The sequence below is a fragment of the Dermacentor variabilis genome, chromosome 11, assembly GCF_050947875.1.
Source record: "Dermacentor variabilis isolate Ectoservices chromosome 11, ASM5094787v1, whole genome shotgun sequence".
Classification (NCBI taxonomy): Eukaryota; Metazoa; Arthropoda; class Arachnida; order Ixodida; family Ixodidae; genus Dermacentor; species Dermacentor variabilis.
Genome location: NC_134578.1, coordinates 108999190 through 109024485, shown reverse-complemented (window position 1 = coordinate 109024485; position 25296 = coordinate 108999190). Strand labels below are relative to the sequence as shown.

Sequence of the window (25296 nt, the reverse complement as noted above, 5' to 3'; positions counted from 1 at the left end):
TTGTGCATAAAGATCTCATGCTGGGGCCATACCTTGATTCTGCTTGCCATTTACAGACCTCCTGATGCATCAGCTGATTATCTGTTAAAACTTGAAGAGCATATGTCTCGGTTCCAGAGAAACAAATTGATACTTATTGGTGACCAAAACCTGGCAGGCGTTAATTGGGAGCGTTTTGAATCCCTTCCTCAAAATAGCAATAATTTAAACAGTGTACTTAACATAATGTTAACACATGACCTCATTCAAATAGTTCAGGAACCGACACGTGTACAAGCAACTAGCAAATCTGTACTGGATTTGGTATTTTTGCCAAGAGGAATACGTGATTACACTGTTGAAATTGTGGAAGGCATCTCTGACCACCTACTTGTCAGTGTTCACTTACTCATTGTCGCTTCTACTCTACCTAATAACACTGTGAAACATTGTTCTTTCAAAGATTACTCACGTGCAGATGATGCATCCACTATAGAACATCTGGAAACATGCCTTATCGATTTTAATGATACTGATTTGAACACACTTTGGCGCCGTTTTAAAGATATGTGCCACTTCTGTATCGATAAGTTTGTGCCGAGCAAACGTAAATTTGTTCGTAGACAAACGCCGTGCATGACGCGTGAAATAATCCACTTAAAGTGAAAGATAAAAAGGTTAAAGAAACAGCGCTTGCATTTAGGTCATTTAAAGCATTTAAAAGAAGGTCTTGCACGTGAAGTACACTCTTCGAAAGAACAATATTTTAATACAGTGCTGCCAAATTTCATTGTAGAGGAACCAAAAAAGTTTTGGAATTATATAAGTGAAAAAAAAGAAACCGGTGTCGCAAATTTTGGTTGATGGTTCTGTGGTTACCGATCACGGGGATATTGCGCACCAATTCAATCACTACTTTCACAGTGTGTTTTCTAAATCCGGTGCTTGTCCATCCAATGACGCAGTGTTTCACCCCTGTGATGTAAATTTTATTTCATACCCCGGCATAGTTTCTATGTTACTAAATTTAAAAACTAAATCATCATGTGGTCCCGACAACCTTCCTAACGTGTATCTGAAGAGATATGCGGAATCTGTTGCAAGGTTTGTAGTTATTTTATTTCGTATTTCATTGCTTTACGGAAAATTACCGAGCGACTGGAAGATAGCCAGGGTTGTGCCAATACACAAGAAAGGTGACCGCACATAATTACAAAATTATCGTCCAATATCACTTACATCATCATGTTGTAAACTAATCGAACATATTATTGCCAACCAGATTAATTAATTTTTAGATGCACATGCAGTCCTCTCTAATTTCCAGCACGGGTTTAGAAAAGGATACTCAACAATTACACAATTAGTGACAGTAATACATTCACTCGCTTCATGTCTCGATAGGAACGGGCAGATTGATGCAATATTTCTCGACTTCAGTAAAGCTTTCGATAGAGTTCTCCATGACAAACTAATTTTAAAACTCAGACGTATTGGACTGCTAGAAATTTTAATCATATGGATATCAAACTATTTAACCAATCACTACCAATTTGTAACAGTTAATGAGCAGCAATCAGGTTGCCTTCCGGTCGGCTCTGGCGTGCCCAAGGAAGTGTGCTGGGGCCATTATTGTTCTTATTATATATTAATGACATTGCTGCTGAACTTGATCCGAATGTCCAAATCAGGTTGTTTGCGGATGATTGTGTGCTTTTTCAAGAAATAACTTCAATTAACGACCAAATTCATCTTGACTCCTCTCTTGCTAAGATTTTTGAATGGTGTGAAACGTGGGACATGAAACTTAACACAGATAAGACCGTCTTTCTTCGCTTCTCTCGCAAAAAAGTTTTTTTTTAACTACAGGCTTGGTTCGTCACCTTTGCTGGAAGAGACTAAATATAAGTATTTGGGTGTCACACTAACTAATACTTTATCATGGAATTTACATATAGATAACATCTGTTCTTCCGCATTCCGTAAACTGTACTTTTTAAGACATAAGCTAAGAGCGTAAAATAACCCTAGCGTAAAATTACTTGCTTACAATTCACTAATTAGACCTAAACTTGAATATGCATGCGTTGTCTGGGACCCATTTAATAAACACAATATCACCCGCCTAGAAAAGGTACAGAGAAAACCTGTAAGGTTTATTTACTCTAAATTTTCCCCGTATGATTCACCCTCTGAATTAATGCAGATTAGCGGTATACAATGTCTTGAACAACGAAGAAAAATTTACGTTTGCAATTCCTTTTCTTGCATTGGAATAAATATCTAGCTATTAACCCTTCTCCATATCTGTCACTTTCAACGTCAAGGCATACACGCCACCATCATCCTAATTCCCTGACACCGTATTTTCCACGAACAGATTTATTCAAGTTTTCATTTTTCCCTCGCACGGTAACCGACTGGAATGATTCCTTATTGCCTTTCGCCACATTTCGATGTTTTTTTTCACTCTGTTATTATTGTTTATTGTTTTGTTGTCATTTGATCCACCCTGCTTGGACCTGTACAAGGTTTGCAGTATTGAATAAAGAAAGAAAGAAAAGTGGTGAATGATGGTCATGACATAATTTTTCACTTAGCTGCCTTCGTACGGCTGCGCCTGCTGACGGGCTACTGTCCGACGTTGCGACGAGTATTCAGTATCGAAAGCCTTTCTTCGGTCCACAGTGAAAGAATGTTCCATGCATGGGTGTGATTGCGACACCCGCGTGGCTGGCGTTTCCCTGTATTGATTTACGCGCTAAAAGCTCGAAACAACCTTCGGGTCGAATGGCGAGACATCTGAAGACACTGCCTAATGACAGGCCACGAAAATAAATTTCGCGCCGCTGTAAACTAAAATGACGTCCCATTCTTTTTTAAAGAATATGACGCCATATTATTTTTCAACCCGCCAGAAGTGGTCTCTCGTTACAACGATGGCGCTTAGCCCAATGGACCGCCGATGAACCGCTATGTATTGAACGTATGGGCTTCCCCGGAAGCTTCGCTACCAGGTGCCTTGCCCTCAATGCAGCCGGACCGGCCTAGCGTTGCAGGCATACTTCTCTAATTTCAAAGGCAGCCAGCTCTTTGATGTACTGGGCATGTGCACCACGTAGCACTTTGTCGTCTTTGCATGTGGCAGCTCGTGCTCTGCGTCGTCGTGTTAAACTACGCCATCTCCAGGATAGGCCCACTTTCCCAGTAATTTTCTCATAGCAGCTTATGCTACATAGACACTGAGCGACGTCGTACCGCCTTCATGATCGCCCAAGTTAATCAGTTTTAATATTTCTTCCTCGAAGGACAAATGCCATCGTCGTTTTAACATACACCACGTGAAAAAAATTACGGCGGAGCTCATCTCACGATGACTGTCAACGGCAGTGCGAATAGCAATCGAGCAATGTAGCTGGTGAAACGAATGCGTGACGACGATGGCATGGTGATAACGGCACGACAAGAGTTGACGACCACGACAGGATTCTGACGATGGTAAGGCAACGAATTTTCTGACGATGCCTGTATGCCGGCAATGGCATGGCAACGGCGTGAGTTCAAGGGGACGCGACGAGTGTATTATGACCATGACGTGACAATGAGTGTGTAACAAAACTGTACGACAAAAATGGCACGAAGAAAAGGGCATGACCAGGGCCTGATGACGCAGCTGCCGTGACAACGATAATAATAATAATAATAATAATAATAATAATAATAATAATAATAATAATAATAATAATAATAATAATAATAATAATAATAATAATAATAATAATAATAATAATAATAATAATAATAATCTTTATTTCTCTTTTTCCACAGAATACAGAATGAGAGCGGAGGTAAAGGTAAAAGCCGCATACAGCGGCTTAAGAAAACCCCATTACACCCCACGAGACAGCATGACGAGGAAACAGCTTAGTCATGAGAAACGCAAAGAAATATTGGAAACATTGGAATACATTCGGAATTTGCGAACGTGCAAGGGCAAAATACTTACAGTAGGGATCAGGAAGAAAATTTACGTACAAAACTGAGAATAGCCTCAGTGCACTTGTTAACATTGTGTGATGTAACAAACAACGCAACATACAAAAACAGAATGAAACTCAATCCAGTAGTAGAAGAGCGGCAAAACAATAATGAACCTATTTTTCGACGCTTCTTCCAATGAGTTGTTATTTTGTTCAAATGCGTTAAGGTAACAGGGAAGTTTATAGGCGCCTGATTGAAATCGGTACACAGTCGGGCAAAACGGTGTAGACCAAGCGGTGCAACGGCGTACATTGTACACGGGCACATGGCTTTCAAGGTTGAATAGTGTCAACATATCTGCGTTGTTTGTTCTAATAGCATTCTTGTACATAAGAATTATCCTGAAGGCATAAAGATAAGGCACTTTAATTATAGAAAACTCGGAATAATAATTTTCTGTGCGGGCATACCATGGTATGTTAGCAGCTAACCTTATCGCACGTTTCTGTGTAAAAATATTCTTGGATAAATTATGTTTCGTAATTGTGCCCCAGACAGTGTGGAAATAGTTACGTATTGGAACTAAGAATGCGTCGTAGATTAATAGTTTATTTCTTGTTGATAGCACATACCGTTGATGACATAGCACCCCATTCGCTTAAATTCGTAAATTCAGGCGAATTCCTATAGTTCCGTGTCACAAGAGAACGCTTTACGAAATTCATGTTGATTTCGAGAGGAAAAGTTAGATTCAAGATGGTTGGATATATGGAAGGCAATGATGTGCTCGAGAAGCTTGCAACAAATGTATGTTAGCGAAATGGGGCGGTAGCTACGAGGCGAGTGTGTCTCCATCTTTGAATATCTAAATAATTTTGGCTATCTTCCAGTCAGCAGGAAGACGATCAATTGATAAAGACTGCAGTATAAAGTCTGACGGGACATAGCTAATGTGCGTTTTAGAATTTTAGAATTGATATTGTCATTTCAACCCAACATAGACACCTTAAATAGCGTATTAGTTTAGAAATGCCTCAACTCTAATATATATAGGGGACATGAAGTGATAATCGAGGTCGGAGACACAAGGAACGGAGGAGCAGTCTTCAATAGTTAAAGCAAAAAAAATGAATTGAAAGTTGAGGCACACTTAGATGCAGAAACAGGAACATTGTCAGTGTTGTGCAATAAACAGTATTACTGCCATGACCAAGAGAAATGGCTTGCCAAAACATTTTATGGCGAGTGTGCAAAAGTGAGGACAGTTCGGTAGAAGAACACCTCTTATTCACTCCAGATATTGCGAGACAGTAAATTTTTAAACAATCATTATATTAAGACCACGACGAGGGACATGATAGCCGTTTAGCAGAAGCGCATAATATTTTCTTTGAATTTGGGAACGATCGAAATAATTTATTAAACAATGGGTTATGTTTGTCAGTAGATACAGGGACTAGTGGCACATATTTATCTAATAGAACTGACATAATATTTCTGAATTAATTCCAATTTACTTCAACATGCCTGTTGGTCAATGATGGAAGAAACGTTTTGTGAAAGGAAAACTTGAAGTTCATCGTCGATTTCTTCGTAATTCGCCTTGTTATAATCCCTGATAACCTTACGTTGAAAACCAGCAAGTTTGAGCGGAATATCGACTGAGATATATAGTAGGTTATGGTCACTAAAACCATCAATGTGCACGAGAGGGCTTACGCTATGTGGCTCTGCTGTGAGACTAAGATCTAATATATTAGGGCCGCGAGTAGGCCCATAAGTAATCTGGGTAAGATTGAACACTAAACACAGCTCAATAAAATTACTTGAATCACAAATGTGTTCACGTTTGCTTGTGCGCGCGTTATACTATGCTTATTAATTTATTTAGTATACCTGTATTCACCAGTATATACGGCCGATTAAACTACTAACCTTAGTTCGTGTAGCGGTAGACTAATTTTCTATTGCAATCGATGCTTCGCCTTTCGAGTGAAAAAGCGATTTCTTTATTTCTTTGTTTACGATCGCACGCACGCTTCTAGCTTTCTTTCGAACACTCGGTGCATGCTCCCCGTGCAACTTCGTCGTATTTTTCTGTGACAGCCCACTCATTTAGGTAGAGTGTTTGACAGCACGATCGCTACGACCGGTATATTGCCTAGTAATTTCCTCGTAGCAGCCTGCACTACCTAGAAACTGAGCGCCGTTGTACGAACTTTATGATTGCACTCAAATTAAGCGCAATATTTCTTCGCCGTAGAATGAATCCGATCGCTGCTTTAACACAGGCGACATGAAATAGTCATATCTGGCTACGGTTATTACGCGTAGTCGCATATGACGTCATGATCGGTGCCTCTCGCTTGCCTATGTCCACTATCTATGTAGAACCAAACATGTCGTGTGCCCGCGTCGAACCGCCGGCGGAGGGATCACGTCATTGCTGTTATAAGACCGTGGAGAACGTAGTTGTCGCCCTGTCGCTGTCTTCACAAGAACGTACGCTCGCGACTTACACTCTGCACAATTTGCATGGAGATGCTGGTCCACGTGGCCTCGTCTGGTTCAACCCCAAACAATGCGGGATACCCATGTACTTGGAAAATGCTCCGCAGTAGAGATTCGCAAAGTGCACGTCATCTGCAGAATTTTTTTCACCTATCATGGTCGCTCATTCGCTTATCTTGTTTATTTTTTTCCGTCATTTTCTTTATTACATTCTCCTGTGGTTCGCTGTAATTTTAATTTCGTGGAGAAAACGCTCCCGTCTGCCGGAACTCAGAATCGCAATATTTAGCTCGCCTACGAGCTTGTCAGCGGCAAGTCAGGGGTGCGTGAGCAAGCGATCAGTACGTGGGCAAGCACTGCCGAGGAAACTTGAACGCAGCCTCGGGGCTGTGTTACTGTAGCCGGAGAGAACCGATGAAACTTTCATACATTAAGGGCGCCTCAATAACTAAACATTCAGAATTTGGGCCTCGGTCCACCTAAAGCCAGCAACATCGCTCCTTATCCTCGTTAACAGAAAACTGGCAGATGTCCTATTCCATTCGGCCTTATGTACTAGTAAGAAGTTTTCTTGTAGTAGGTGTTTATTTAGCTGCACGGAATTAAAAAAATCGCCTTCCGCAGGTAGCACAATTTCAAGCCTGGACCTAAATTACTTGACGAGGTGGACATTAGTGTTACAGAATTCATAATCGATAATAGGGCAATTAACGAAATTTAAAGTAACTGTACAAATATTTACTTTACGGCTGATATTCCAATTTAGGAATTGGTAGCCGGCGAGTTAGCAAAGCGCATCCTCTTACAACCGTTTCTCAGGGTGACTCCAGTTCCAAGATAAACGTCTTCAAAGCATACGAGGAACTAAATTGGCGCTCTAGTTATTTTTGTGCTGCAATTCATAAACTAGTGTTACCGGAATTAATTAGAACAGTGCCAAGACATATGAGCGCGAAGTATACGCCACATAGAAGAAAGAATAGGCACAGCGTAAGGGCCTATCCAGAAGAAGTAAAGAGAGCCTTAGGAGGCATGCAAAAGGGGAAGGCAGCTGGGGAGGATCAGGTATCAGCAGATTTGTTGAAGGATGGTGGTCAGATTGTTCTAGAGAAACTGGCCACCCTGTATACGCAATGCCTCATAACCTCGAGCGTATCGGAATCTTGGAAGAACGCTAACATAATCCTAATCCATAAGAAAGGGGACGCCAAAGACATGAAAAATTATAGACCGATCAGCTTACTGTCCGTTGCCTACAAAGTATTTACTAAGGTAATCGCAAATAGAATCAGGAACACCTTAGACTTCTGTCAACCAAAGGACTAGGCAGGATTCTGTAAAGGCTGCTCAACAGTAGACCATATTCACACTATCAATCAGGTGATAGAGACATGTGCGGAATATAACCAACCCTTATATATATAGCTTTCAATGATTACGAGAAAGCGTTTGATTCTGCCGAAACGTCAGCGGTCATGGAGGCACCACGGAATCAGGGTGTAGATGAGCCATATGTAAATATACTAGAAGATATCTATAGCGGCTCCACTGCCACCGTAGTCCTCCACAAAGAAAGCAACAAAATCCCAATAAAGATAGGCGTCAGACAGGGAGATACTATCTCTCCAATGCTATTCACAGCATGTTTACAGGAGGTATTCAGAGACCTGGAGTGGGAAGAATTGGGGATAAATGTTGATGGAGAATACCTTAGCAACTTGCGATTCGCTGATGATATTGCGTTGCTTAGTAACTCAGGAGACCAATTGCAATGCATGCTCACTGACCTGGAGGGGCAAAGCAGAAGGGTGGGTCTGAAAATTATTCTGCAGAAAACTAAAGTATTGTTTAACAGTCTCGGAAGAGAACAGCAGTTTACGATAGGTAGCGAGGCACTGGAAGTGGTAAGGGAATAGATCTACTTAGGGCAGGTAGTGACCACGGATCCGGATCATGAGACTGAAATAACCAGAAGAATAAGAATGGGCTAGGGTGCGTTTGGCAGGCATTCTCAAATCATGAACAGCAGGTTGCCACTATCCCTCAACAGGAAAGTGTATAACAGCTGTGTGTTACCAGTACTCACATATGGGGTAGAAACCTGGAGGCTTACGAAAAGGGTTCTCCTGAAATTGAGGACGACGCAACGAGCTATGGAAAGAATGATGGGTGTAACGTTAAGGGATAAGAAAAGAGCAGATTGGGTGAGGCAACAAACGCGGGCAAATGGCATCTTAGTTGAAATCAAGACAAAGAATTGGGCATGGGCGGGCATGTAATGAGGAGGGAAGATAACCGATGGTCCTTAAGGGTTACGGACTGGATTCCAAGGGAAGGGAAGCGTAGCAGGGGGCGGCAGAAAGTTAGGTGGGCGGATGACATTAAGACGTTTGCAGGGACAACATGGCCACAATTAGTACATGACCGGTGTAGTTGGAGAGGTATGGGAGAGGCCTTTGCCCTGCAGTGGGCGTAACTAGGCTGATGATGATGATGATGAAGTGCCTTGAAGATAAAAAAAACGAACACATGCGTTTAGCGGAGTACAAGGACTCTTCTAATTCTGACGCGTTGTTTTGACGTAGAAATATTATTTGTAAAAACTGCAGTGAACGAGCCCGCTTTTTAGTGCAATGATGTCGCAAAGAACAGGGGAAGTACTGTGTTAGTTAGCATTGTGTTTCTTTGTACGTGAAAGAAACCGTATATATGGAGGAGTGAACTATATAGCCTAATTTTATTTTTCTCGTTCCAGATTTCCCCATCTGTGTATGAGCATATTGTATACATTTCATGATGACGTTGTGGAATAAAGGTTGACAGTAGCCCTTGTTTCCTCTCTAACCTTATTTTCATGCCGTGTCTTTTCTTGCGCTCCTAAATCATGCCGTAAATGCGCCAACTGTGCCCTATAATAGTCCGTTTAAACACAGTGAATTTTTATCGCAAGTTTCGCATCGGATATCTCAAAACCGCTGCCATCTAAAGAATTGGTTCCAAGTCTAGATGATTTGCAAGTTCACCGGCTAGAATTCGCAACTTGTATTACGAGCTGTAAATGCAGTAGTGAGGACATAGGCGCCGACTATGGGAGCGCTCCGCGGCCCGAGCCCCCTCCGGAACTTTCCAGGGGGGGGGGGGGCGGGCAGCAGCAGCCCTGGCCCCGGGTGATGCCGAAGCCTCCCCCCCCGCCTCTTTATCTAAAGTGCCATTAGCGGAGCTGTGTCACCCACATCATTTGAGGTATATTTTGACTTTGCTCGATCACTTATTTCACTTGTCATTTTACTGGGGCTAATAGCTTACAGCAGAATTGTTGGCGCGGACGTGCACGGCTTTTAATTCATACTTTCGCTTTATTTCTGCAAATCCCGACAGTAGGGGAACACGTACTTTAGAAGCACTAGCAGCGGCTCCCTCATTCGTGTTTTCTCGCTTTAACGTTGTTTTAAATCTCAACTGTAAACGCCCTGCACATACACAATATATTTAACTATACACACTTGTCGATGTATATTATATTTCCGAAAGAGAGGCGCGCAACGAATAAAAATTATTTCTAAACGTATGGGTAGCCTATGCGAAGGCAATGAATATGTTGCTGTGTGTTCACCATGCTTCAAATTGCTTTGCGTGCTTTAATGACCATGAAAAACCTATAGACGTCAGTGACCCCTTCGGCAGATTCTTTTACCAATTGCATGTGAAATGCAAGTGAATGTTGTGTATCTCACTGTTGCTTCTTTTAACAATAAGCAATGCTAATGCCTGATGGAAAAAAAAATTGTCCTAATAATTTGCAGCGTTTATTAGGGATGGAAACATCGCCAGTTGCATGCGAAGGTCATATATATATATATATATATATATATATATATATATATATATATATATATATATATATATATATATATATATATATTTCTATTCAGAAAAACAACTTGCCGCAGGTTCCCACCTGCGGCAAGTTGTTTTTTCATCCACTTTAATTTCCATTAATTTATCGTTTCTTCATTACATTCATTAAGCACAAGTAATTTCCCCTATGTTGTCCTTGGTGGCAGTGTTTGTTGGCTTCTCATGATATGACTATATATATATATATAACCAAGATTTAAGAAAACCGCAATGCGTTACTAGAAGAAAACACACTGCATATTGTTTACAGTACAGTGGCGTAACTGCCAGTAATTTTTGGTTACTGAAATTTAATTGTGTAATTGTAAGTAATTATCTAACCGGAGACGTACTATCCTGATTATCAAAGTGCCAATGAGGTATTTGAAGGCGCTGCCAAGGGACATCTAACTGCGGTATCTTCAGGGACGTATTAACTGTATGCTATGTTTTTTCCGACTGATAAATAAACCCCGCGACATATTGGGAATACCACGCGACTACGCTCCACTCCTGATGATAAAGCAGCGCCCTCGAACAGGCCCTCTCTGAGTTATCCAAAATGAAATAAAGGACACAAAGAAAAACATCGTGATCGAGCTAGTGCCGTGTCTGCCGCGCCCCGGCCGAAGTAGCACATCGCGTTTGGCGTTAGCTGGAAACAAGCTATGATAGCTGTTGCCTTAGAGTAGATAAAGTGCACGGATGCTTCTAATATTTCTTTTTCCACAAGTCCTATCACGACACGAAATGAATCAACCGCAGAATCAGCAGAATCCAATCGTCGAATCATCGTAACCAGAATCAACAGCAGTCATGCGCAGCAGCACTTATACTAGGACTCAGAGAAAAAAAGAGAGACAGAGAGGCTGCAATTTTGCCGGAAAGGTGAAACAGGATTAGTGATAGCCAAGTATGCGACAATTACACGAAGGAGACATTGCACCACCGAGAGGACTCAGGTTGTGAAATTGACCGGTCTGTGATGTCTTGTATATAGTCATATAACGCCGTCAATTTAGCTCTCCATTCTTCGAGGTCACACGAAATTTCTACAAATGCAATGTATATATATATATATATATATATATATATATATATATATAGGGTTCGGAATGGTGGTCATGCCCTAGTGGCCCCGTCCCCCGGAAATATGAAAACCCTCCGACTATGAGTAAGAAAATAATTAGAAAATTTCATCACTCAAAGACGCATCTTATCGCTGAGAAACGTAATGTCCGCGTCATTGAGTAATTTAGTGAAAGATTTCGAATTGTGCTATTAGCCATAGGCGATTTTCAAAATTTTGGTGCAGCTAAAGAAAGACTATATTTTGTGTGTGCGCACTGAATTAAGATTCGAAACAAATCAACTTTAACTTAAGGAAAGCAAGTCTATGCGATACGAATTGGATTAACAGTCAAAGAGCGATTCGTCAGAAGTGCAAGCTTTTTCTTTCAGCAATGAAGCCATCGTTTCTAATGTTTTGACGGTTTTCCTAATGTATATTTAGATAGTAATTAAAAAAAGTTGTAGTATCGCCCGAAACATGAAGCATCGATTGCGATAGCGAATTAGTTATAAATTTTAGCTATACGAAGTAAGGATTTGTAGTTTGATTGGCAGTATAAACTTGGAAACATTCCCTTGCTAACGAAATTAACAAGCATGGTATCAGCTCGCGGAAGCAAAGACGAGCACACTCGATGAGCGCGGACACTCGCTGTCAAAACGCTGGCGTGAGTAAGTGCGGCAGCAGCAGCGAGTGAAATGACCTTCGGGCGGCCTACCAGTCGAACGCGAGAGCGGCGAGAACGCAGCGCGCTACACAGTTGTGAGCCGTCTGCAGATCCCTTTCCAAGATGCGGCGCGGCTACCTCGCCCGGCCATGCAAGGTGCGCACTTGTTGGCGACGTCGACGCCGCCCCCGACGCCCCTGCCTCCCGCGCTGCCTCCCCGCTTACCTCTATATATGGCGCGCGAAAGTGCGCGATCATCAGTTCCACTTACGCACGGTTGCGAAATGCGCAGTTGCTGCCGGAGCACTATGCGCCGGCAGCTACTGAGCAACTTTCAAGAGACTGGGAGGCTGTTTTGTAAACACACGCTAAAGCGATGTCGTGTAGATAAGTACCTACTGAAATATATTTGTACAAAGTTCAGCAAGCAGCTTTATTTTGCTTTCTACAACGGTATCTGAAGAGCGATGTTGTTTGCAGCAAGTATAACCGCATATGTATTTAATAGAATACACCGAATTCCCCCCTCTTTTATTCAGAAAACCTCCCACAGTATATGAAGATTGTCGTCCTCGACGTACCCTTCACGTTCAAGGTCATTTAGGCTAAATAAACCATATGCGCTATAAACGCTTTCGTTGCTTGAATCTTCGGGTCTTCGAAAGAACTCAAGTTCACTGGCATTATGCCACACCATCTGGCACTGTTTGCTTTGGGATGGATGTGTGACGGTCATCCTAATGCTGTTACTGAAAGGCCACTGAAGAAATTCGTCGATCACACCCTTGTGCAGCTGAATACTAGCATGCAGTGACACATCATCTCCATCTTTTGTAAAGCGCACTCCTGGCGATAAGTGATAGCCAGAGATGTACATTTTTGCACTCAAATAAATATGAAATCCTTCTAAGTGGGCGCTCTCTTTCATTGCTTTGAATCCCTTAGCAAGAAACGCATATCGCTTAATGCTGATTGTGGTAAAGGCCAGTTCTCTTTCTCTACTCATTTCCATCGGCCCTACTTTCTCAGTAACTGCAGATTGCGAAGCACGGTGATCCAATGTACTACTTCCGTTTGACTGTTGTAGCAGTATTTCTTTGACTTCGTTTATGCAGTGTGAAATTTCATTTAGGCGGTCATTCTGGCCAATATCACTAATAATATGGCCTAGCTTGTCTTTTATTTCGACCACTCGCTTGTCTAAGCTTGCATTCAGAGCCGTAAAGATTGATTTTTCGTCACTGCCGGACTTTTCTAGAGCCTCGGAAGCCAGACACACCGCATAGTCTCGACATTTGCTTTGTAAGTGCGCCGACACATTACTACGGAGAATTAGCTTTGAACATTTAAGGCACGGCATAACGTGGTAGTCACAGTCATTGCAAAAATGCTTATTCAGCTCAGACGCAGCGAAAACCATGTCGCAGCCATGCTCCTCATTCCAGCATTTCACCTGAAATAGAAAAAAAGAGATCTTCAGCTATTTGCATCTTCATAATAACTTCCATAATAGCATCTACCATGTCATTTGTTGCCTTCGAACTTCAAATACTTCTAGGCTCGGCTAAGGTGACAGCGTCATGAGATGTCAAGATGTGTATCATCGTACTGTTGCTGTGAAGGGAAGCGAACGAATTGTTCCGTGAAGTGATGCTACACGCCCGTGTGACAGCATCACTTTTCGAAAGAATTCATTCACTTCCCTTCGCAGCAGTTATGGTGAATGTCTCTTCAGATATTCACCATAATGCCAACAGAAACAGTTAGGAAAGAAGGAAGGCATCCCGCAGCCAACCTCACTCGAATGCGACATTACGCAAGGCATTGCGGCTTGGCTAGCAGGATTTTCACGAATCGTTAATTTTCTATAGCGAAACGGTGACAGCAGTTGTACCCTGTGTGCAAACCGATGGCATGTGCATCGGGAATGAGAGCGGTTGTCGCAGGTGAAATGCCTGAATATGTTGAGGTAACTTCATCTGCTGCGTTTAAGTGGGATACTTTACGTTCTGAAAACAGTTTTTCTCCCTGTAGGGTTGCGCGGTCCTCAGGCGCCTGAGCCACATAACGACGAGGGGCCCCTCGGTGCGTTTACTTATGCGTGCCTCGAACTTCGCTGGCGCCAGAAGCTGTTTGAGGCTACGTATTTTCGCGGTAAACATTCCCGTAGAGGGATGGCGAGAGTACGAAGCTTCCAGGGCACACAGAATAAGTTTATTTCTGAGAAACATGCGCAAATAGGGCGACTGATACAGGGACACACAGAGACACACTTACCACAGAACAAATGCTGACTGCCAACTGAAGTTTTATTTGAAGAACGCCAGCCTTTTTATATATACATCGCATAATAGGCATGCGAATGCACACATCAACATGACACAATGAGTGTACATCGTGTAAAAAGGTTATTTTTTTTTTTTGAAAACATCAGAGAAGGCACCATTACACCGCTATGTCCAAGCTTTGTAATACAACTGCCTGTATTATTTATCTCTACTTCTTACTTTTTCATTTCCCAAGAGACTTAGTCATCTAAATCATAGGCGCGCATATGGACTTATTCCAATGGCCCGCTAAATGCCTTGCATGCCCATTCTTGACTTTACTACCGTACTGACGCGCTCGATCATTACATCGCTGTCCGGTTTGTACTAGATATAATTCACCACACCTTGAGAAAAGACGGCGAATGCGGGAGATGGAAATTCAAGACGATGAGCTATGCTAAACTTCAAGCTATAGGCAACAACACTTAGTTTAATTTCTTGCCGTATCCCCCCCTTCCTTTTTTTTCTTCTACCCTTCCCTTTCCCTCTTTTTTTGTGTCAGCCGGAGTGTCAGACGCCCTTGACACGCCGGCTAACGCGCGTGTGTTGACAGACTGGGGTGGAGGGCCTGGCTTTGACCTTGTACTCAGCGTTTCTTTACTCTCAATTCGACACGCTAACACATTTTCCCTCGTTTCCGCGTCCTCCCGCCTCACCCCCTCTCCCCTTTAGAAGAACCCCACCTATATATACTGTGGCGAGGAAAGCATATGTCGCCTTGAAGAAGACAAGTCCACTTGTCGAAACGCTGGCTGCTGCATTCACCTTGTTCACGTTTTGCTCACCACACCTTGGGAAGACAAGGGGAAGGCGGGAGATGAAAATCCAAGACGATCACCAAAACGAGAACAAGGTAAAAGAGGAAGCCAACGTTTCGACAAGTGGACTCATCTTTTTCAAGGCAGCTTTGTGGTATTACTTTAGCGGTATTTGGCAAACCACGTTGCGCTTGTCGTCCGTGGACTGTGGACTGAGGCCTGCTATGCTCTCATTCGAGGGCACACAGTACATCGCTTGCAAGGGGCACTGAACAGTAAATTCACAATATGTCGGTTGGATGCTTTCTTGAAGTTGTGCGATAACGTATGCACATAGTGTACCACGTGCACTGGTCTCCTGACTTTTTTCGTTGCCTGATGGTTTGCAACTGCCCTTTGTTCCTTTACAAGTTGGTCTCAGATTTTGAAGTGATAGGACAACTGGGAAAACCTGCTTTCTCTAATCGTGCTGTCTCATTTGAACAAGTTTGCTGCATCTCGTGTTCGCAAGGGTGCTTCAGTGCTGCCTTATAGCAAGTCGCCTCTATAACCCCCTTAATCAATTTAGAATATGTGTTCTGAAATTAAAAACAGACGACGATAGGCTATCGATGCGGTCAAGCGCAAACATTCGACTTACTTTTATATCGGTCATAAGGGTAAACGTAAGTAGTTTACAACCCAGGCGCAAAGAAACAACGAAGAAATTATGGGTTCAGATGGTTTCAATGGGTTTAATTTTTCAAATTTAGGGTAAACTATGTGGTTATTCCTGCCAAAACCACGATCTGATCATAAGGCATGACGTAGCAGGGGCCTCCCGAAATTTTGACCACCTGGGCTTTTTAACGGGCACCTAAATCTGAATACACGGGTGTTATCGCATTTCGCTCCGATGGAAATGCGGCCGCCGTGGCCCTGATTCGATTCCGCGACCTCGTGCTTAGCAGCCCAACACCATAGCCACTAAGCTAGCACAGCGGGTATATTTGCTTGTTGATTCATTGCGTATGCATGGTAAACTCGGTATACCTACGCCTCAGATTGAAATAAAATTTACTTCATAGTCTGCACTCTTCCATGACGATATCCTGTCGCCGTTCTTTCCTTTGCAGAGCGTCTTTTCTTAGATATTATGAACGAACTTGCCCAAGAAGTTTTATTGACCCACGATCTGATTGTGAGCGCCGTTTTAGTGCGTGGATGTGGATTAATTTCCGATAACGGGACTTCTTTAACCTGCACCCAACGCGCGGTAGACGAGCTAGTCTGCAGCTCGCCCAAATCGAAACGCGGCCGTCGCTGCTGCCATTTGACCCTACGACCTCGTGTTTAGCAGCTCCACGCCAAAGCCACTGAAGCAACCACAACGGGTGATGCCTGGTGGTGCGGCTGCCGGCGACGCAAGAGCGTAGCCATTGTGACGGCGCCTCCGCCGCTGATTGGCTTCGTCGCTGTGCGGCTACTGCAAGCCAGAAAAATGGGTCCGGCACCCAAGCTGGGTCTACCGCGGAGAATTCCTCGCTCGCGAATCAGGTCCACCACCGGCCCGCACACATAGTGCGGTGAATTGCCATGCCGCTAATGGACACGCGCGGTAAAAACATTCCTGCTCAGAATGCAACTTGTAGACCCACATGCATGTAACAGCTGACTGCGTGATGACATCATCTGTTCACGATGAACTACCGATGGAAGACTCAGTCTGCACGGCACTTATTTGAAAAGCATTGCGAGTCGAGCGCAGAGCGAGATGAGCCTGCCGCCACGTGCTTGAATTGCAGAATACTACTCGTATACGGTCAATGATAGAATATCAGTAAATATAGCTGTTAAATTTAGTATTTCAGTAAGTCTTTTCGTGATAAAGGGATGCGAGCTAGCATGCGACGCCGCGAGAAACCAGTTGCATAATAAAGTTCGGAGAACGAGACAGACGAGAAAAGAACACAAGAAAAACGCATCATGCCTGCGGTAAAGTACACGAAGAAAACGCAAATACACCACCCCATGACTCATTTAGGAATGCGAGTAAGCATACCCGCATAGAAGGAGAATTTATAAATGAACAGCGTTGCCCTATACTCGCTCGTTTTAAGCTTAACATTTCTCATTATGAACATTCTGAAGTAGCTTTCAGTCAGTAGTAAGTGAAAATTAGGATCATGGCGAGTTCACGGTAACGTCCAATACGTACAGTCAACAGGAAAAGTTTGCGGGATGTGCGAGCGCGTGGCAAAGCGACCCTCCTCCCCTTCTAGCGGTGAACCCCTGGTGTCGAGAACGACGCCTGCACGCATGCGCGTCCCTCCGATACTGCAAGCGCGCATGTTTCCGCGCTTTCTCTTTGCGCGCCGGCGATAACCGAATGTAGCCGCGAGGTAGCCCACTTGCGATATGCACCGTGGCGGCTTCGACGGGCAGAACTTCGTTTAGTATACAACGGAAATCAATTGTCCATTTTTGTCTTGCCGGTCTCCTATATAGCGGGGCTTCTGCCACGCTCTTCTGCGGTAGAACGCACCGTTCGTATAAAAAGAAATAAACAACGAAAATTGGCCACGAGAAGGTGCAGCCCAGAAAAAGAAAACTGACTTGTTGCGTTCGCCACCGGGCCGGCCCTATGCGTCAGCGCACGTGACTCGACAAGAATGCGGCCGCAAGTTCATGCTTCTAAACACGTTTCACACAGTTTCGCCCGTCGAAGCCGCCACAGCGCATATCGCAAGAGGGCTACCTCGCGGCTACATTCGTATATCGCCGGCGCGCAAGGAGGAAGCGCGGAAATGTGCACGCTTGCAGTCTGGGAGGGACGCGCATGCGTGTAGGCGTCGGTCTCGACACCAGGGGTCACCGCTAGAAGGGGAGAGGGTCGCTTTGCCACGCGCTCGCACATCCCGCAAACTTTTGCTGTTGACTGCACTCAATATGGCGTCCAGCTACTTGCTTTTAACTCCTATTTAATATTTCCATATTGCTTCTTATCTAGGAACACTTTAACAGAAAATCACCCGTATTTCTGAAAAAGCAGCTCCATTTTCCTTTATGAATCTATTCAAAGAACTTTGCGAAATTGACCTGCTAGCAACAACAGACGCATTCTTTCCTTCGCGTTCGCTTACCTTCCGCCCGAGCAGGTTCTGCAAAGGACACTCTCTCCAGTCAGCGTCGTCTTCGAGAAACTGGTCACCGTCGAGTGGACAGGCGTGTCCGTCGTCGAGTACGCACTGCTCGTGGCAGCTTTCGCACAGCGCGTGTTGACAGGGCAGAAAAACGGTCAATCTGGGCAGCACACCGCACGCGTTGCATATTCTGTGCGAAGGAATATGCTCGACGAAGTGCAACGGTCTCTAGTCCAGTTCCTCGGTAAAACCGCACAGCGTGTGCCGCTTGCCTTGAGGAGCCATGGCGAACGGCGAATGCGTCAACTACGAAACACCGTGCCAGCAGTTCTGCGGAAACCATAGAGAAACGGAAACGTCGAACGCTGCCAGCGCTCTGTCGTCTCAGCCGTTGCCAAGGCTACTATCGCTCTGATAAACGTACGCCCTCTTCCTGACTGTTAACGGCATCGCTCACAGGTCGGCATGGAGCGGTCTGAAAATTATCTAGTCACCTCGCTCAGTGAATATTGTTACAGACCATTTTATCACCTGTGTCGGATGGCTGACGTACAAAGGTCGCGATTGCTGAAACGAAACCCCGTGCAAAAACAATTTCCTGAGGCGTTTATAAGCAGCCTACGATGGAAGAGCGACTAACTGCAAAGTGCAGAACCCATTGCCGACAAGAAAAAAGATTCTAAGAAGCGCCTGAATATTTTACAGAGAAGCTGTATATGGCTAGCATCTGGGCGGAACGCGACCACGCGTAGATCAACAATTTTTCTTACGTCGGCCGATACCGAAGATAGTGCAATACCGGGACCGACCCACGGCGGAGAAGCAGTTTGCCATTAAGGGGCCCACATACGGAGCTTCGCCGAAAGCTTCTATGAAAACGAGGAATCGGCGCTCGGTAAAGTCAAAACAAAATACGCTATACTGATGGGCGACTTCAATGCCAGGGTAGGTAAGAAGAAGGCTGGAGACAAGTCAAGGGGGGAAAATGGCATAGGTTCTAAGATTCGCAGGGAAGAGTTATAGTAGAGTTTGCAGAATGGAATAATTTGCGGACAATAAATAACTTCTTCCGCGAGCGGGATAACCGAAAGTGGAAGTGGAGGAGCCCGAATGGCGAGACTGGAAATGAAATAGACTTCATACTCTGCGCTAATCCTGGCATCATACAAGATGTGGACGTGCTCGGCAAGGTGCGCTGTAGTGACCATAGGATGGTAAGAACTCGAATTAGCTTAGACTTGAGGAGGGAACGGAACAAACTGGTACATAAGAAGCCGATCAATTAGTCAGCGGTAAGAGGGAAACTAGAGGAATTCCGGATTAAGCTACAGAACAGGTATTCGGCTTTAAATCAGGAAGGGGACCTTAGTGTTAAAGCAATGAACTACAATCTTATGGGCATCATTAAGGAGTGTGCAAAAGAAGTCGTTGGTAACTCCGTTAGACAGGATACCAGTATACTATCGCAGGAGACGAAAGATCTGATCAAGAAACGCCAATGTATGAAAGCCTCTAACCTTACAGCTAGAATAGAACTGGCAGAATTCTTTATGTTAATCAACAAGCGTAAGACAGCTGACATAAGGAAGTAATATATGGATAGAATTGAACATGCTCTCAGGAACGGAAGAAGCCTAAAAGCAGTGAAGAAGGAACTAGGAATAGGCAAGAATCAGATGTATGCGTTAAGAGAAAAAGCCGGCAATATCATTACTAATATGGATGAGATAGTTCAAGTGGCTGTTGAGTTCTATAGAGATTTATACAGCACCAGTAGCTATCACGACGTTAATGTGAGAGAGAATAGTCTAGCGGAATTTGAAATCCCACAAGTAACCCCGGAATAAGTAAAGAATGCCTTGGGAGCTATGCAAAGGGGGAAGGCAGCTGGGGAGGATCAAGTAACAGCAGATTTGTTGAAAGATGGTGGGCAAATTGTTCCAGAAAGACTGGCCACCCTATATACACAATGCCTCATGACCTCGAGCGTACCGGAATCTTGGAAGAACGCTAACATAATCCTAATCCATAAGAAAGGGGACGCCAAAGACTTGAAAGTTATAGACCGATCAGCTTTCTGTCCGTTGCCTACAAAGTATTTACTAAGGTAATGGCAAATAGAATCAGGAACACGTTAGACTTCTGTCAACCAAAGGACCAGGCAGGATTCCGTAAAGGCTACTCAACAATAGACCATATTCACACTATAAATCAGGTCATAGAGAAATGTGCGGAATATAACCAACCCTTATATATAGCTTTCATTGATTACGAAAAAGCACTTGATTCAGTCGAAACCTCAGCAGTCATGGAGGCATTACGGAAACATGGTGTAGACGATCCATATGTAAAAATACTGAAAGATATCTACAGCGGCTCCACAGCCACCGTAGTCCTCCACAAAGAAAGCAACAACATCCCAATAAAGAAAGGCGTCAGGCAGGGAGATACCATCTCTCCAATGCTGTTCACAGCGTGTTTACAGGAGGTATTTAGGGATCTGGATTGGGAAGAATTGGGGTTAAAAGTTAATGGAGAATACCTTAGTAACTTGCGATTCGCTGATGATATTGCCTTGCTTAGTAACTCAGGGGACATATTGCAATGCATGCTCACTGACCTGGAGAGGCAAAGCAGAAGGGTGGTTCTAAAAATCTATCAGCAGAAAACTAAAGGAATGTTTAACACTCTCGGAAGAGAACAACAGTTTACGATAGGTAGCGAGGCACTGCAAGTGGTAAGGGAATACATCTAATTAGGGCAGGTAGTGACCACGGTTCCGGATCACGAGTCTAAAATAATCAGAAGAATAAGAATGGTCTGGGGTGCGTTTGGCAGGCACTCTTAAATCATGAACAGCAGGTTGCCACTATCCCTCAAGAGACAAGTATATAACAGATGTGTCCTACCAGTACTCAGGCATGGGGCAGAAACCTGGAGGCTTACGAAAAGGGTTCTCTTAAATTGAGGAGAACGCAACGAGCTATGGAAAGAAGAATGATGGGTGTAATCTTAAGGTATAAGAAAAGAGCAGATTGGGTGAGGGAACAAACGAGGGTTAATGACATCTTAGTTAAAATCAAGAAAAAGAAATGGGGGGGGGGCATAGGCCCGACATGTAATGAGGAGGGAAGATAAACGATGGTGATTAAGGGTTACGGACTGGATTCCAAGGGAAGGGAAGCGTAGCAGGGGGCGGCAGAAACTTAGGAGGGCGGATGACGTTAAGAAGTTTCCAGGGACAACATGGCCACAAATAGTACATGACCGGGGTAGTTAGAGAAGTATGGGAGAGGCCTTTGCCCTGCGGTGGGCGTAACCGGGCTGCTGATGATCATATATATATATATATATATATATATATATATATATATATATATATATAAATTAAATAATGGGGTTTTACATGCCAAAACCACTTTCTGATTATGAGGCACGCCGTAGTGGAGGACTCCGGAAATTTCGACCACCCGGGGTTCTTTAACGTGCACCTAAATCTAAGCACACGGGTGTTTTCGCATTTCGCCCCCATCGAAATGTGGCCGCGGTGGCCGGGATTTGATCCTGCGACCTCGTGCTCAGCAGCCCAACACCATAGCCACTGAGCAACCACGGCGGGTATGTATATAATATATATATATATATATATATATATTGCATATTGCAATATCCAATATATATATTGCCAATATATATATATATATATATATATATATATATATATATATATATATATATATATATATATATATATATATATATTGCAATTGCATATTTCATGTTGTAACGTTTCGGCCGTGGCACGGCCAAACGTGACAACATTAAAAATGCAATTCTCGTAAGTGTGCTCCTTCGTTTATTCAACTACCTATGCACCGGACCTACATAACTTTTCCTTGAAATATATATATATATATTGTCACGTGGTCGTGACGTCAAAGAACACAGTAGTAATACTGTTAAACACAAAACTAACTTTTATTGGGCGAAACTGTGGCCACGAAAGAGGCTACACTTATAGCGCAACGATAGCGGCGAACACGGTCGGCGATCGTCGAAAATCTGATCAGCGGGTCAAGGGGCAGTCGTCGAATTTTCCAGACTAATCGTTCGGACCCGCGTGCCTTCCAGAAAGTTCTACACCATTCGCGTCAGGTGATGAAATCAGATAACATAAGGTTCGGCGACAACAGACAGCGGATAGAAGCATCGATAACTTTCCAGAAACTGCGGATACATGCAGGCGCGTCCCACGCTGTGCGATTACATTTGTTAGGCGGCGAAACGTGGTTGCCCGTTACAGATAAGTACACGTGTCTATATATATATATATTCTTCATCAGAATACTCGTGTATTCTGACGAAGTCCGTGCCACGGCCGAAACGTTACAACATTAAAAATGCAATTTTCGTAAGTGTGCTCCTTCGTTTATTCAACTACCTATGCACCGCACCTACAGAACTTCTTGAAATTATATATATATATATATATATATATATATATATATATATATATATATTATAGGGTCTGTTCCATTTGCCTGCACCACTGTGAACCAGTACACAGCGGTTCACGAGAAGTTCAGAAACTGTGCAGCTCGATTCTGGAGGTGCAGGCCCAGCGAAACACACGGAACGAATGCAAAGCTGCAGACGCGGTGTAAGCCTTACGCTATTTCTGACGCATGTGCACGGAGTGCGTAAGTTTGAGAGGTCCTTAAATCCAGGTATGATCGCTTTCTGGGGCGTAAATGCACACCACAGTTGCCTACACTCATCAGACATGCGTAAGCGGGCTATTAACGGTGCTCGCTCCCGTCTGCTGCGCCGCTGCTTCGCACCTGTCATCATCATCATCAGCCTGGTTACGCCCACTGCAGGGCAAAGGCCTCTCCCATACTTCTCCAACAACCCCGGTCATGTACTAGTTGTGGCCATGCCGTCCCTGCAAACTTCTTTGCAGGTGCAGGACATACAGGTGCAAACTTCGCACCTGCATGCCTGTTCAAATCGGCACCGACAGTGGAGCGGGTGCAGAAAAATCATGAACCAGCCCTGCACCTTTCCTCCACGTTTTGAAACGAACGTCGGGGTACTGCGGGCAGGTTCTGCACCGCTGAAACGAATGGCCGGAAAGAATGGCAGGGCGCCGCACCTCGCGAACTGGTTGAAGTGGTGCAGGCGAATCGAACGTACCAATTATGTGCGACGATGTTCTCGGGGCCACGTGACTACATTCCGAACAGTGAATCCATGGGGTGAGTGCGCGCGTATCTTGTTCTTTAGTTCTGCAGTTTTCTACGCTTTCATTTGCATAGTTTTTTTTACTCCGTACCGTGGCCTCTTCCTGCGTATCAAAGGAGCGTCCCGCTTGGAAGAGGAAAATGTACCTCCACGATGGCCAACCCTTTCACGCTCGCTCATCGACACGCCGCTATAGGTTGCGTCACATGTCACAGCCGGTTGTGCAAGGGCATGCTTCGAACATTGCCGAGCCTGATCTGTCGTGCTCGTATGACGACTGTCCGCTACTCTCAGACGATGAAATCGGCGCCTCGTCAGCTGGCCGTCAAACTGACAATGCATGCCCGGCCTCAGACGAAAGTAACGAAAGTGTGCAATCCGACCCAGTACCGCCGATAGACGTTGCCCAAGCGCTCGCAACGGCTCTGCGCGAGTTCGGCACGGGCACCCTTCCTGGATCGACAACAACAAAAGCTGCTGCAGTCGTAATAATTCTAGCTTTTGTTGTTGTGCATGGGCTGCCTTAGGACACCGTGGACGGGTAGTTGCGTCTCATCGAAGCATTGTTTGGATTTCAAGGCGACATGCTGCCTCGAAGCAAGTATCTACTCAGGAATTACGGTATCCAACGATGTATACGGCCGTGAATCGCCATTACTTTTGCAGCATTTGCGGAAGTCAACTAGAGGAGCTAAGTTCAGAGGCAATACGCTATCAAGCATGCCAATCAGATATGAAAGTCTCGCTTTTGAATAACGCAGGTTGCTTTTTCAGCATCTTGAACATCAAGCGGCAAATTGGTCAGACGATTGCAAGGTTTTAAGTACGTTCTGTTCGCCCAAATGGAAAAAATAGGGCAAGGACTACAATGCGAATCAGTGAGTGACATCACCAGTGGTGCCTTTTACAAAAGTCTTAGGCAGAGTGGCAAGATGTCCCACAAGGGCTTGACGCTCACGTTCAACACTGACGGAAGCCCTGTTTATAAATCGTCGTAAGCGTCTCTGTGGCCCACCAGTTCACTATAAGTGAACTTCTACCAGGTGTGCGCCGCCAAAGCCCAGTTCTGGCTGGATTGTGGTTTGGCCACAAACATCCAGACATGATGGTGTTTATGGAAAAATTTGTGGAGACATTGCAGGCTGTTGGAACTGTTGTGTGGCAGTATGGAACAGAAACGGTTTGATCAAAAGTTCATTACATCTGATGTTCAGCTGATGCACCAGCCCGTGCAGCAGTGACGAACCCGACACATTTCAATGGAAGGTTCGGCTGCTGCTGGTGCCTGACCTGTGCAGAACACATTGAAGGTATGGCGTTTTTCACCTTGCTCATGAATTATTAGCTCCCTCTGATTCAGACGTGCCCGCTAGCAGAGCGATTTGTCATTTGTCATACATGCCATTTTGTCATAAGGATGTGTTGGAATATGTCTTCCCACGATGACTAGTCTTAGACTCCAACATTGCAGATCAAAGTTGTTTTTACGTTGGTTTATATAATGTTTTACTTTGTGTGCTGATGCCTTCTAAGCACACTTTCGACTTTCTTGCATTGGGTTATCTTAACTAGTTTATGGAATACGTAAGTTCTGTCCATTTTTTGACAGTGCGGTACATGCTCTGCATTATGTTGTGTTTTCAGTATCCATAGAGCAGTTGTGTGTAATTTCTCTCTGCTCCAGCGTTCACCTATTTGGAAGTGCAGCTGCTATGCAACTACATTATAGTGGGGG

At 44.2% G+C, this 25296-nt stretch overlaps 1 protein-coding gene across 1 annotated transcript; it reads right to left on the bottom strand.

The window, feature by feature from the left end:
• Nucleotides 1-12526: 12526 nt before the first annotated feature.
• On the bottom strand, nt 12527-23316 carry LOC142563422 (uncharacterized). Its single transcript, XM_075673976.1, has 3 exons — nt 23311-23316; nt 18318-18545; nt 12527-13560 (listed from the first exon to the last, which is right to left on the bottom strand). Exons 1-3 carry the CDS (start codon nt 23314-23316, stop codon nt 12643-12645), a joined length of 1152 nt encoding a protein of 383 aa, XP_075530091.1. The 3' UTR covers nt 12527-12642.
• Nucleotides 23317-25296: the final 1980 nt, after the last annotated feature.

What these genes read in the sequence shown, in the direction of transcription:
- LOC142563422 (XM_075673976.1), bottom strand. An exon ending in AGAACCTGCTCGGGCGGAAG is followed by an intron (nt 13,561 to 18,317) that starts GTAAGCGAACGC and finishes TTTCTATTTCAG; the next exon opens with GTGAAATGCTGGAATGAGGA.